This window comes from Henckelia pumila, chromosome 2 (assembly GCF_033568475.1).
Source record: "Henckelia pumila isolate YLH828 chromosome 2, ASM3356847v2, whole genome shotgun sequence".
In the NCBI taxonomy this organism is placed as follows: domain Eukaryota; kingdom Viridiplantae; phylum Streptophyta; class Magnoliopsida; order Lamiales; family Gesneriaceae; genus Henckelia; species Henckelia pumila.
In genome coordinates this window covers 119842012-119855686 of record NC_133121.1, presented here as the reverse complement: position 1 = coordinate 119855686, position 13675 = coordinate 119842012, and the positions used below count along the sequence as shown (strand labels likewise).

At 32.3% G+C, this 13675-nt stretch overlaps 1 protein-coding gene across 2 annotated transcripts; it reads left to right on the top strand.

The window, feature by feature from the left end:
• Positions 1-3646: 3646 nt before the first annotated feature.
• On the top strand, positions 3647-5738 carry LOC140884956 (uncharacterized). Of its 2 annotated transcripts, none has more exons than XM_073291865.1 (5): positions 3647-3844; positions 3967-4172; positions 4262-4319; positions 4649-4789; positions 5327-5738. In XM_073291865.1, the coding sequence occupies exons 1-5, from the start codon at positions 3739-3741 to the stop codon at positions 5620-5622; spliced, it is 807 nt and encodes a 268-aa protein (XP_073147966.1). In that variant the 5' UTR covers positions 3647-3738; the 3' UTR covers positions 5623-5738. The 2 variants fall into 2 exon arrangements, with proteins under 2 accessions (XP_073147966.1, XP_073147967.1); XM_073291866.1 differs by having other exon boundaries at positions 3652-3844; positions 3982-4172.
• The last annotated feature ends 7937 nt before the right edge of the window (positions 5739-13675 follow it).

Here is a 13675-nt window from a genome sequence, read left to right as displayed (position 1 = left end):
TTTTTCGCTTGGTTTCATCCATAAATGCCAATAACTAATAACGTGTCGATTATGGACTTCTTTTACAAAGTTTCGACAAAAGTGTAAAAAATAAAAATAAATCCATGATATTTTTTAAAAAAAGTATATATTAAAAAATAAAAATACAATTTTAAGCTGTCCTTATTAAAACTTTCGATAAACTCCTAAAATAATTTCTTCATATAATAGCTAAAAAATTATGTAAATAATTCATTCAATCAACGTAATAAGATATTATGCACAGATTTTTCCTGTTTTATAATTGATTTTTTTTAATTGTAGTCCGAAGTTCTAAAAAATCGACTATTCAAAATTTTTTTTGAGAGTGACGATTTATTCACTGGGTATACTTATATTTATTGGATCATAAATCCATTCTATAAGCGATAATTTTAGGGATACATAAAAAAAAAGTAAGTGTATATCTTTTTATATATATATTAAAAAAAATACTCTCTCGTTTATATGTCAAATCTATATTTCAATACATAGTGTAAGACTACTTTTTAAAATAAAACACAAAACGAGTCTTTTGACTGTAATTTTCTCGAAAATTAAATTGTCATTATTCATTTACTCAAAACTAGGGTTTGAAATATCGAACTAAAATATCGACTTTTCGGGATATCGTATCGAAATTTTTTCGATATATATACATTTTTTTAGTATATCGATTTTTTTTCAGTATCTGTATGATATTATATGGATTTTTTTCATACCAAAATTTCAAAATTTCAATATTAATATCGATTTTTTTCATATCAATATTTTTTATACTATATACTGAAAATCACCGACAAAGACCATTAACTTAAAGAAAATATTCTTTATAAATATCTATTCACGTTGTGCGGTGGTTGTGCTTGTGCGCCAATGAAGTCATAATATCAAACAGGGCTCGATCCAAATAGATACATGTACTGGTCTGGGCTAGATCAGAAAAAACTAAGGGCTGTTTAGCTTGTATCAAGCCCAATTAAATATGGGCTAATAGATGTCCTATGAATATACCATGCTAATATAGACCCAAGGAAGTCGTAATATCAAACAGGGCTCGATCCAAATATATACCTACTGGTCTGGGCTAGATCAGAAAAACTAAGGGCAGTGTAGCTTGCATCAAGCCCAATGTAATATGGGCTAATAAATGTCCTATGCATAAGCTAATATAGACTGGCCTTTCTAACTTTTGTAATTATCCGCTTTGGATCAACCGATCAATCATATAAAAAACTTGCAAATTCAAAATTTGACGAAGTTTTATTTCAAATTACAATTATATCTCCAATTATATAATTTTATTTATCATATTTTTTTAATTTTATTAAAATAATTTATATTTTTATTTTCGATTTATATATATATATTTTAAAATTCATTCTTATATTTAGGATTATTTTAAAATTTTAAAATAATTCACCACTCTTGATAAAAAAAAATTATATGAAAAAATCATTAATTTGAAAATAATAAATTATTATGTTTATATATATATATAGGAAAAATTGCGTTTTTGGTCCTGTATGTTTGTCACTTTGCGATTTTAGTCATTTATATTTTCAGATTTCAGTTTTAGTCCGCTATCTTTATTTTTTTGGCAATTTTAGTCCTTTTTTCGACGTGGCGCTGACGTGGCACCAATTCAGTGCTGACGTGTACAGTGCCACGTAAGCATTTTTGAATAAAAAGGACCGAAATTGCCAAAAATCAGAACATGTAGGACTAAAACTGAAATGTGAAAACATAGAGAACCAAAATCGCAAAGTGAGAAACATACAGGACGAAATTTGTAATTTTCCATATATATATATATAATTAACTGTATAAACACGTAACGCGAACAAAAAAACAATAACAGAGACATGGTCAGGAAATTCAATTGAGGGGATGGACATGATTTTTTTTTATATATCAGGAGAGGGGGGCGTAGTGGTAAATCATTTAAGAAAAAACTGATATTATAAATTTAGAGCGCATATTATAGATGAGACAAAGTTGAGAGGAGATGGGTGCAACCACCGGCCCTCCTTGATTTCCATCTAGGCATTAGTATTAGTGTGTGTGGGTGTGTGTGTGTAGTACTAGATATTCCTATGTAAACAAAGAGTTGCATTTTCATCAAATGCCCCAAAAAATTGAATGAATTAATAATTAGGCCTTGGTTGATAAACCACCCCCAAAAGGGGCAAAAGAAAGTCAGTACCTTGTGAATTACTCTAAGCTAGAATTCTTGATAATATAAAGTAAAAGGAAAAGGTAGTTGAGTGACCCTACAATGACAATTATCAAGGAAAAGCCGGATAATGAAAACCAAAAGGAGAAACAGCAGGGAAACAAATTCGAAGAACACAAAAAATAAGAAAGGGAAAGGTAACAAGAGATTTTGAATTGTCTCTCAACCATGTAGCATTGAATATGACACATTTTAGATCCCTTTTTATTTAACGCTATTAAATGATTTAGGTTAGGAAAATACACACAATTATTTAGTCTCGGGTCTATGCTACCCTTCTATGGTTCAGGCAATTCAACGGACCTGATTGATCAATTGATTTGATCATTTGATGTGCAAGAGTGATCGGGTTCGTTGATGCTGGCAGACGGATACCGACCCGTGTTGAAGATCGAAAAGTTAAGATTTTGTCTAAATCATATGAGAAAAATTACTCAAGATGTAACATAAAAAAAAAACATTTCATATTTTGTAGAGATCTTGTTAAATTAATTGATTTTTGAACTTTTTTTCACTTGTTAAAATTTGTGAAAACAAAAGAATGAACAGGGTGATGCCCACCAAAGCCTACTAATATGTATTTAAATCTCACTTTAAATTATTTTTTCATATAAAAATTTAAAAAGAAACCAAGCATTATATATTCTTTTTGTAGATTTGATATGGGATTTCCACAATTATAGACATTGACTAATGGATCTAGATATTAGTTGACACCATTGAATTTGAATCCATGTTTCATTTAAATAAAGGAACACAAAGCTTTATTCACAAAATTAAATAATAGTACTTTCAAATATAATCATATCTAATTCCCAATCCTACCAATCTTTCTCTCTTACATGGCTTTTCAAAACTTCCTTTTTACATGCCACACAAACATGCTATTATAGCCCATCGCAATTATTTAGTCTCCCATTTAATTTGCTTGCCCCACACTCACACACACACACACACATATATATATATATATATATATATATATTTAATTAATTATTTTACTCAAATAATTTAAAAGTAAACAATTTTCCCGAATCCCAATGTAACAAATCCTCCTTTAGTTTCTTGCTGGCCGTTGACTGCATGTTACCTTCTATTCTCAAATCATTTTGCTTTCCTCCCTTTTAATCGTATAATCCATGCTATTTAACAAATTAAAAGCTAGACAAATGTATAATTTAAATCATACACATTATTAAAAATTAATTTGTTTTACCAACTTGCTCCACTTTGTCTTTTAAGATATGATCTTATATATGCATTTGTATGTTTTCCTCTATTCAAATGAATATAAAAATACAATTTTTAGTACCTACTTTACTTGCCAAAGAAATATTTAATCTTTAAAATTATTTTAATTTTATCTATATTAATTATTTAATTAACCGGCTAGTGTGTGTGTATATATATATATCTTTGGCTTTATATATATATATATATATATTGTAGTAGCACTGTATATATCCATCCGTATAAACAAAAGAATGGGTGATCTTAGTTCCATTGCTTTCAGAAGTAGCTTCCATAGCTCTTCCCTAGGTTTTGATTTCCACAATCTTCAAGTTTTCAACGCAGAAATGTTTCAATTCAGTAAGTATATATAAATATAAGTAATTAATAAAAACCCTTTTTCTCTTTTTCTTTTGTTTATTCTTTTTCCAATGGTTTTTAGCACAAAAACATGCATGATATGATTTATATGTTATATTGAGTGAATTTTGAAACAGATGATGAGATGGAGATCAGTAGTATCAATGGCGCTTGGACTCCGCCCTCTGCCGAAGCCGCTGATTTTTCGACGACTGGTTATCTGGAAGATGTTTTGTTCGAGTTTAATTGCAAGAGAAGAAGGCTCTTCTTATTCGCTCATGATGAGCATCAAAACCAAGATTCATTAATAGACCATAATTCCACGATGGTTCGTATAATATTTCTGAGCTACGTATATACAACAAATTTTCTTGAAATTTTTCAGGGTTTTTGTTTATGACTTCAAATTTCATGCAGGATTGTTGTGAAAACTTTGACAGCATGAGTCAAATAACCAAGTGTGACACCATTTCAGGTAACTTATATTATAATTAAACAAGTCATGCATCAGCATGATGAGACAGAATTATATATTTATATATCTAGAATTGAAAATATATATTATACTTTTGTCTGAATTACACATAACTGGTCCCTTTTGCTGTAATTGTTTTGCATTAATTTACAATGAAAAACATGATCCATGCATTTTAAAGATTTTCGACCGGTTTCGATGCCAAATTAAACATGTCATGGTAATTAAATATATATATGTGTGTGTATGAAGTATTTATTAACGAATGTAGATATATAATAGATATGATGTAGGTTTAATTTAATTATATGTTTTCTTGATTCTGTCAGACATGAGAACACCTGAAGAAACAGTCTCAGAAACATATGATTGTTTATCTTCTTCTCTTAAAGAATCATTAATGGACTCCCAGTGCACACCAGATAAAGAAAACCTATGCAATATCAGAGGCCCTATAGTTTCTTATGCAGGTATTATTTTCTCTCTCCGATCCGTTTCACAAAATTAATATTTATATTTAATTTTGATAGAATTCTTCTAAAAAATTTATGCAGTATATATAATGTACCTTTTGACACTTAAAGAGGATGCAACTTGTGACATTCCATAATGCACTAATCAATTATGTATAATGCTACATAGCCTAAAGTATATATATATATATATATTTCTTAATTAATAATTCCTCAAGTTTTAAAATGACAACTAATTGATGAGGTGATCGGTGGTAGGTCATGAGTCTCATCAAGCTAGAGAAAATTAAGTTCGACTATTTAATTTTTATTTTGAGCAGTATTTAATTAATTTGACTGGCCCTCAAGTTACAGCAGAAATTCTTGAGTTTGAGTCATATGTTTTTTAAAAAAATTATTTCTCAAATGCATGTTTACATAATTGATCAAGTCACACACGCGCGCACAAACATATACATATATATAGATATATATTACATCGCGTGCCCTTTATTTAGTCATTAATATTTTTTCTAAACATTACACTAATTTCAGGGGGTATATATAATGATCCCAAAAAAAGGAGCAAAAGGGCCTTGGCTAAGGTGGTCATGTGTCCATTTGCATTAGTGAAACCTGGAGGATTTGAAGGCAATGTGACACTAAACGACATTAACAAGAGGATCTTAATGCCGCCGACGAGGACCGTGCGCCACCCCGTTGGAGAGTTCGCCGCCCGGCCTTCGGTGTCACCGGAGGGGCCGGGATTGTCTGGCAAGGCTGTGGTGTCATTCACTAAAATTCAGACCCTTGGAAGAGGCACGATTACAATTATTCGAACTAGAAACTAATTTTAATTAATTTCAAACTTTTTCGCATTACGCATTTCGGAAAATACTCCAGTTTGTAGAAAAATAAGTTTTTTTTTTTTTTGTTTCATCTCAAGCTTTTGGACGTGTGAATGAAGAGTCCCATGATTAGAAAATATATCAAATGAATATATAATTATATATACATGCCCTAAACTACATATATATAAGTATAGAGACGGGTTTTTTTTATTTTTAATGTAAAAAAAAAAAATTCAAAAATACCGTAAAATAAAAAAATTTCACAAATACCGTAAAACTTCAAATCTGACAGCGGACGATTGTGTACACGTAGGCATCGTCCTCTGCCACGGGGCGCGGACGCTGTCAAATTTAAAATTATTTTAAATTATTTAACACTTAAAATGATTAAAGAAAACGTGTTGACGCATAGCATTTGCGTAGTATTTGCGTGTAAAATAAAATAATTTAACGCGTAAACAATTAAATATATCATCTAACGCGTAAATAATTAATTTAATGCGTAAACAATTAATTCTACGCGTATTAATTACTATATATATGTTCACAAATGTTATTCGGATATCACTCATAAAAATATCAATCTTTTTAAAATTTTCTCGTTTTTTTTATCCGTTTTTCATTTTTATTTAAAAAAATCATGTCGGAAAACATTGATATATTTTTATATTTTGGTGGTCATATTATTGTGGATAGTGGATCGATTGTGTATAGTATTCCTTATACTAGACCGATGCGAGTTCTACGTTCCATTACTTTGTCCGAGTTGGTTGAAGTTGTGCATCAAATATTGAGGATTGATCCAACTACTTTTACTATCAAATTATCAACGAAATATTCTTTCATGGAAAATTCATCTTGGCATGAAATTCAAGTCAATCTTGTCGATGACAACGCTTTAGAGTTTATGATGCAATCTCCCAATATACGTATATTGCATTTTTACGTGGAAGCAAACCAAATTGACCATCACGTTGGTCATGCCAACCAAGAATCGGATATTTTACATGTCACCGAAGGAATGAAAAACATGTATATTTATCCTGAAAGTGGATCGTGGGATCAATATATCGCCGGCACATGCGAACCTGATCCTGCAAGTTGGCCGCAAAGTACACGTGTTTGGGAACAAAATTCTGGTGATGCAAATTGGAATTCAGAAATTCAAAACTTTGTGCCATGTGTTGATGATCCTAGGAGTGAAAACGAAGATGTTCAGAGAAGCGATACAGAGCCTGCAGAGATGTCATACGGGGAGTCTGAGGAAGAAGATGATGACGATGTTGAAGATGTGAATGATGATGTACATGTGAATATCCATGCTAATACTGATGAGGGAACATCATCTCGTCCACCACCTCGTTAGAAATTACAGAGGCAAGATGTTCCTTTCTTTTCTACCACTTCTGATATGCCATCTTTTTTCAATACATATTTTGGAGAAGAGATTCCTGATTCTATTGGCGTACCTCATGACATGTGGACAAGATACTATAATGAAGAGAGAGGAGAACTATGTGTAAACATGGTTTTCAAGGATAAAAAAGATCTGATTGCATCTGTGAAAGATTATTCGGTCAGAGTTTCTAGGCGTGAATATCTTGTTGTTGAGAGCACACGCATTTTGTGAAAAATTCAATGCAAAAATGATTCTTCCACCGTCAGATGTCATTGGGGTCTTCGCGCATCTTTCAAGGAGAAAACAGGTTATTGGAAAATAACCAGATATGGTGGGCCTCATGCATGTATATCAACCAACGTCGGCATAGATCATCACAACTTGAATAGTGATATGGTTGCACATACACTATTGGGCATTGTACGATGTGATCCTTCGTACGAGATTAAATATATAATAGAGATTGTGAAAGATAAATATGGATATCAAATCTCGTATACGAAGGCGTGGCGGAGTCTAAAATGTGCAGTGGAAATTGTTTATGGAACTTGGAGAGCTCTGTTCAATTACTACCGAAATATATGCGTGCTCTTTGCAAATATAATCTTGGAACAATTGTCGACTGGAAGCATCTCAGAAACAATGAAAAAATAAAAACATTGAACTATTGTTTTTGGGCGTTCAAGCCGTGTACTAATGGATTTTGACCCTGTCGAAAAATCATTAGTGTCGACGGTACACATTTGTACACAAAGTACAAACACAAAATGTTGATCGCTGTCACTCTGGATGCTAACAATCAAGTTCTACCATTGTCTTTTGCAATTGTGGATGAAGAAACGTCTGATTCCTGGAAATGGTTTTTGGAAAATGTTGGACGGCATGTTATATGTGGCAAAAATGGTGTGTGTCTAATATCTGATAGGCACAAGGGAATCGTGCGATCCGTTGAAGATCTACCATATTTCAAACCTCCACAAGGTGTGCATCATTTTTGTTTGCGGCACGTGTGCTCAAATTTTAATTCTAGGTCCAAAGATGTGCATTTGAAAGATTTATGCTGGGAAGCAGGGAGTCAACATCAAATTTGTAAATTTGATGCAACGATGGAGGCAATTAAGAACAAAAATATTTTGGCACACAGATATTTGGATGGAATATCAAAGGAAAAATGGAGTATGGCCCATGACGAAGATTGGCGTCGTGGAGTGATGACGACCAACATGTCCGAGTGCTTAAACAGTGTGTTGAAGGGAGCTCGTAGACTGCTTATATCTGCAATAGTACACTTGACCCTTCTGAGATGTGTCCAATACTTCATTGAACGTGTGACGAAAGGTCAACGTATGGTTCAGAAAAATCAATTGTGGTCGGATTATGCACGACGAAAGTATGAGGAATGGGCAAAGAAATCTAGTGAACATCGTGTTGTTAAATATGATGTACGATCACAAACTGCTCAGGTTGCGACTGGAGGAAGGCCAAGTCGCGGACAACACATGCAAGTGGTGAGAATATCAACAACAGATTGTTCATGTGGTAAATGGACAATTTTTGGCATCCTGTGTTCTCATGCTATTTGCACCGCTAAATGACACTCGTTAGATCCCACGACACTTGTGCAGCCATGATACAATATATCGGAGTACCTCGCAACGTATGAAGGAAGATTTGAACCTCTTGCAGATGAAAGATATTGAGATCGTCCTACCTTTGAGTTGCAACACAAACCAGTTAGACGTGAAAGAAGAAGAGCAGGTAGGGATACAACGACTCGACTAAGAAACGAGATGGACAGGCCGGTAGCGAGAGAGAGACAACAACGAAGAACTAACATGTATAAACTTTGGAAATCTATTTTGTTGCTAAAAATATGTCATGTAATATATTTTAATTTGTATATGTCTATTTTTTGTATTTCAGGAGCATAAGATGAACGTGGACAATAGATTGCTTGACGAAAAATGTATAACAAATAAATATTTGTAGGTAGCATATGTGTTTTATAATTTTGTCATATAATATATACATTTGAATAAGATATGTATTTGATATTGGTTAAATGCATTGATCTATTACACTACTAGCATTTTTCTTCATATTTGTTTGAATCAACTTAATAAAGTATTTAAAATAATTGTGGTGTAATTAAAAAAAAATTCATACGGAAAGAAAAAAAAACAAAAATCACATGCATAACTAATGATCAATTACTATAACACAAAAAAAAAATATCATGATTGTTCATGACAATTGTAGTTATACAAATGACCACGGATACCACAAGCAGGTGGTCTACGTCTACGTTGTCCTCTACGCACAATAGGAGCATCAACAATTTCTTCAGTCCTCTCTTGTTGCTCATCTAAATAACTAGAGAATATTACAGGTGACGGAACGTTTCTTTCAAGAGCCAGAGTATTGTGTTGACCAGTATTAAGATCTGTAAAACTTTGGATATTTCACAAAATGGAGTATGATAACCGGCATCAACATATGAACCAGGTGGTCCTGCACTGTAAAATCCATCGAATGGTCCGGTATTGTACAACCCACCAGATGGCCCTGCGTTGTCGAACCCACCAGATGGACCCACGTTGTAGAACCCACCAGATGGACCCGCGTTGTAGAACTCACCAGATGGCCGAGGAGGAACAAACCCCGATGATGACTGATGCGAATCAGGGGATGGCACACTAAAATTTTGTGGAATATTATTGTGTCCGCCAATATCTAAATTCGACTGATATGGCCTAAAACCAAGCCCAGTTACTGCAGGCGATATAAACCGTACAGTAATGCGATCAAACCATGAAAAGTAATCATCATCGACTTGCCTAGATCTTCCGTGGCGTTCGCCTCGGGCAACATTACTCAATTTTCCATTTCAAAGAATAATTGCATCTTTATGATACTCTCTCCAATCTGGGTTGCGATGACCTGTTCTATTAACATTGTGTAGGTTATCGTTGTCAACTGCAGGCCTAGGAATAGACTGTCGCATTTTGAACTGCCTCAAAACCCGATCAGGACGATGCATTTCCACAATATCAAAACAAATCAAAGGACAAACACATCGCCAGATTCTATTATCGTATGTACTAATGATCGCTTTAACATCAACATCCTTTTTGTTGTAAACTATCCAGTTAAACTGCATAATAATAATAAAATCAATTTTAATTAATAAATATAAATTAATATAATTATTGTAAAGTTTCAATAATCCAATAACACACCTCAACATTAGTCATACGATCGAAGCAATCCCTTATAATTCTAATAGCGTGCGTTGGTGAATGAGTGTAACTAAACACATTTGACCACCTACATAAAAAAATATTATTAAAATTATTACAAAATGAATTTGTAATTTATACAATGCTAATATTTTTGAAATATTACCGTGCACCATAAGGAGCATATGAAATATTTTTCTCGAATTCATTTTGACGCACAGTCAGAGATAATCCATTCATATCAGGATTAACAAATGTAATCCTGCTCCATGCCCATACCTGCCATCAGTAATAAATTAAATTAAAATTATTATAATATGATATTAGATGAACTTAAAAATTTATACCTGTAGGATAAATATAGGCCCGGATATTATAGCTTTTCTTATCCGTGTTGCATTGCATAACTCACGATATAGAAATGCCAGAACTGCACTTCCCCAACTATAAGATCTGATACGTTCAATATCCCGAAGTAGTTGCAAAAAAATCAATCTAACAGATCCTCCTTGATAATCTGGAACCATGATTCCTCCAATAATCATTAATGCTACACAACGGGTATATTTTACGACATCTACTTCTGGACTATTATCATCGATATGTGCAGCCATGCAATGCTCATATAAAGTGGTCATCGATAAGTGACCACCTTTGAAATGCGACGTCGGTGGCGTAAATCCCAATAAATTCAAACATATATGCTGCCACTCTTCAACTCTGTGTGAAACATCTATACCAATTACAGGCTCACCATCAATAGGCAGACCCCAAATAATGGAAATATCATGTAAAGTGATGGTTGCTTCACCACATCTAAAATGAAAGGTATGTATTTCACGTTGCCATCGTTCAACCAAAGCAGTAATTAAATGATTATCATATTGCCGAGATCCACACAGCAAAACACCATAAAACCCAATGTTATTTAAATATGCAATCACACGACTGTGCAGACCATGATCATTAAATAACTGTCAAATCAAATTATCGGATCGTTTGACTCGAACTATGTCATCAATTGTTTTTGTGGAAACTTCTGAATACATATGTGTTTATTGTAAATATAGTACACTAGAATCTATTGGCCCTCGATTTGTTGTCATCCTGACAAATATACTAACAATTATATAATGCAAACCAATAAACACATATTATAAAATTACAAAATAACAAAACATAAAAATAAAATAAAATATAATAAATTTTAATCAATGCATATAACAATATATGTCTATATATGCACATATGTAATATAAATAACGATAACAATAAAATATATATATATATATATATATATATATATTTCAATCTAATAATATATATAATTTTGATACCTTGCATCCTAGGGGTGCAGGGTAACATGGGAACCACCTACGTGGCGGTTCATGATTGGTCAGCCGTTTTTTGTAAAAAAAAAAAAAAAAAATTTGTGTGGTTGTGGGTGCGCCACGTTGGCCGGCGCCTACAGGTGTGCAGGGTAAAGGTGTGTAAAGTATCATTTCTATATATATATATATATATATATATATATAAATTAAAATTAAATGACCATTAATATCAGTAATTAGTGCATAGTTCGTTGATGAATTAATTGATGTAAAGCAAGTTGTATCAAATACTTAGTTTTTAGTAAAAAAAAAAAAAGAAGAGAAAGTTTGTAAGTTACAATGGATATTAAAGCGTGTTATGCAAAATTGATATATGACATATTCAAGTAGAACTTAAAGGAAGCATACACGTTCAAAAGCTTTGAAAATCGATTATATATATCCTAAAATAAAGTAATAACAACTTCATTAATTAACTTTTGTTTAAAAAAAAAGAAAAAAGAAAATATTTTATACAAAAGATATATAGCAAGATGAAGTTCCAAAGTGTAAAAGAAGTGAAAGAACAGAACAGATAACGAGGCATGTGACAAAGTTAAATAGATTTGATATGTTCAGACGACTTTATATTTCGTTTCCGCAGTAAAGCAAATAAGAAAAATTAAGACTTTGAATATCATGATTTAATTAATTGAATATCGCAGCAGATAATCTTAGAGATAAAATTTTATATAAACACGATAAGTATCCTATACGTTCAATTAATTTTTTCCATCTATTTTTATTTATATTTTAAATTATGCTTTTAAAAAAAACACAGTTGTGGATTTGGCGTATTTTAGATACCAAAAAAAATCTCTTATTTAAAATTCCTTCAAAAAAATTTAATATCTTATGTAAAATAATGCGTATATATATAATTATATAATTAGTATTGAATTTGTTCATGCAAAAGGTAAATCCAATTATAATTGGTACGCAGGCTCTGTACAAGTATAGGCGCTCATAATATATGTATGTTCGTGATACAACTTTTATGGGGTCGAGAAGAAATTATTTGAAATGAAATTTGAAAAATAACTTACAAATCATATAGATTATTAGGTACACATACGTACTGATTATATATATTTAAAATAAGATATGGGTTATGTACAACCATATATAATCATTGGAAATCATGAATAGGAATTATTGCATCTTTCACCAAATTAAACGTCACATGCAAGACATAGTAATTAGTCAATGCCTCAATTCAAAAACTCGATTCATGCTGTCTCCATAAAAAGGGATATATTGTACGTAATTATTGGGAAATATTTATGAATCTCCCATCACCCTCCTCAACAATTTTTGTGCCTATAATATGGGTTTGCTGTCATTTTGTACATTTAATTTTTTTTTCCCTTTATTGAAGAATTGTGAATCCTATTATCTCTTACTCAGCCAAGTGTATGTTCTACCAATAATAAAATTCCGTATGCGTGCCTCAATTAACCCCATGAGGTATACCGTATTTCCGCACGTAAAACGAAAATTTACATCATTTGCCAAAGATCTAATGGCTAAAATTTGACCACATCGTATGATAAAAACACCACAGTATAGAAAAATCTCCGCGGGTCACATTTATAATACGATGAGATTGAGAACATTCATTTATAAAGGGAAGAGAGTAGAAGATTGGGAAAGTGGGGAACCAAAGAAAACAAAAGCAGTAAGAGGAGTAAGGAGTACGTGCTATTTGCAGGCATTCTTTAAACTCTGTATTATTTGACGTAACGTTAACACGTTTGCAAGCGTACGCAACTCGTGCTCATCATGCCTGCGCCCCTCTGTACATTTCTTGGCTTTAATCTGTTGTTTGTAACAAAATTTTGGGACAAGAAAAGCATGAAACCGACATTTCAACCTATTTTGTTCGATTGAAAAGGTAATGGGTTCGGACAATATTATGATATTAAGATACTCTCTTAACATACTTAGATGTAAAGATAACCTATCCTGTGTGGTTAAAAACATATCGTTCAAATCGAAAATGATTTGCTATAATGTGCCTCACTAGTGATGGCAAACTGACTTTG

What these genes read in the sequence shown, in the direction of transcription:
- LOC140884956 (XM_073291865.1), top strand. Translation starts at nt 3,739, where the DNA reads ATGGGTGATCTTAGTTCCATTGCTTTCAGAAGTAGCTTCCATAGCTCT. An exon ending in CGCAGAAATGTTTCAATTCA is followed by an intron (nt 3,845 to 3,966) that starts GTAAGTATATAT and finishes TGTTATATTGAG; the next exon opens with TGAATTTTGAAACAGATGAT. An exon ending in TAGACCATAATTCCACGATG is followed by an intron (nt 4,173 to 4,261) that starts GTTCGTATAATA and finishes AATTTCATGCAG; the next exon opens with GATTGTTGTGAAAACTTTGA.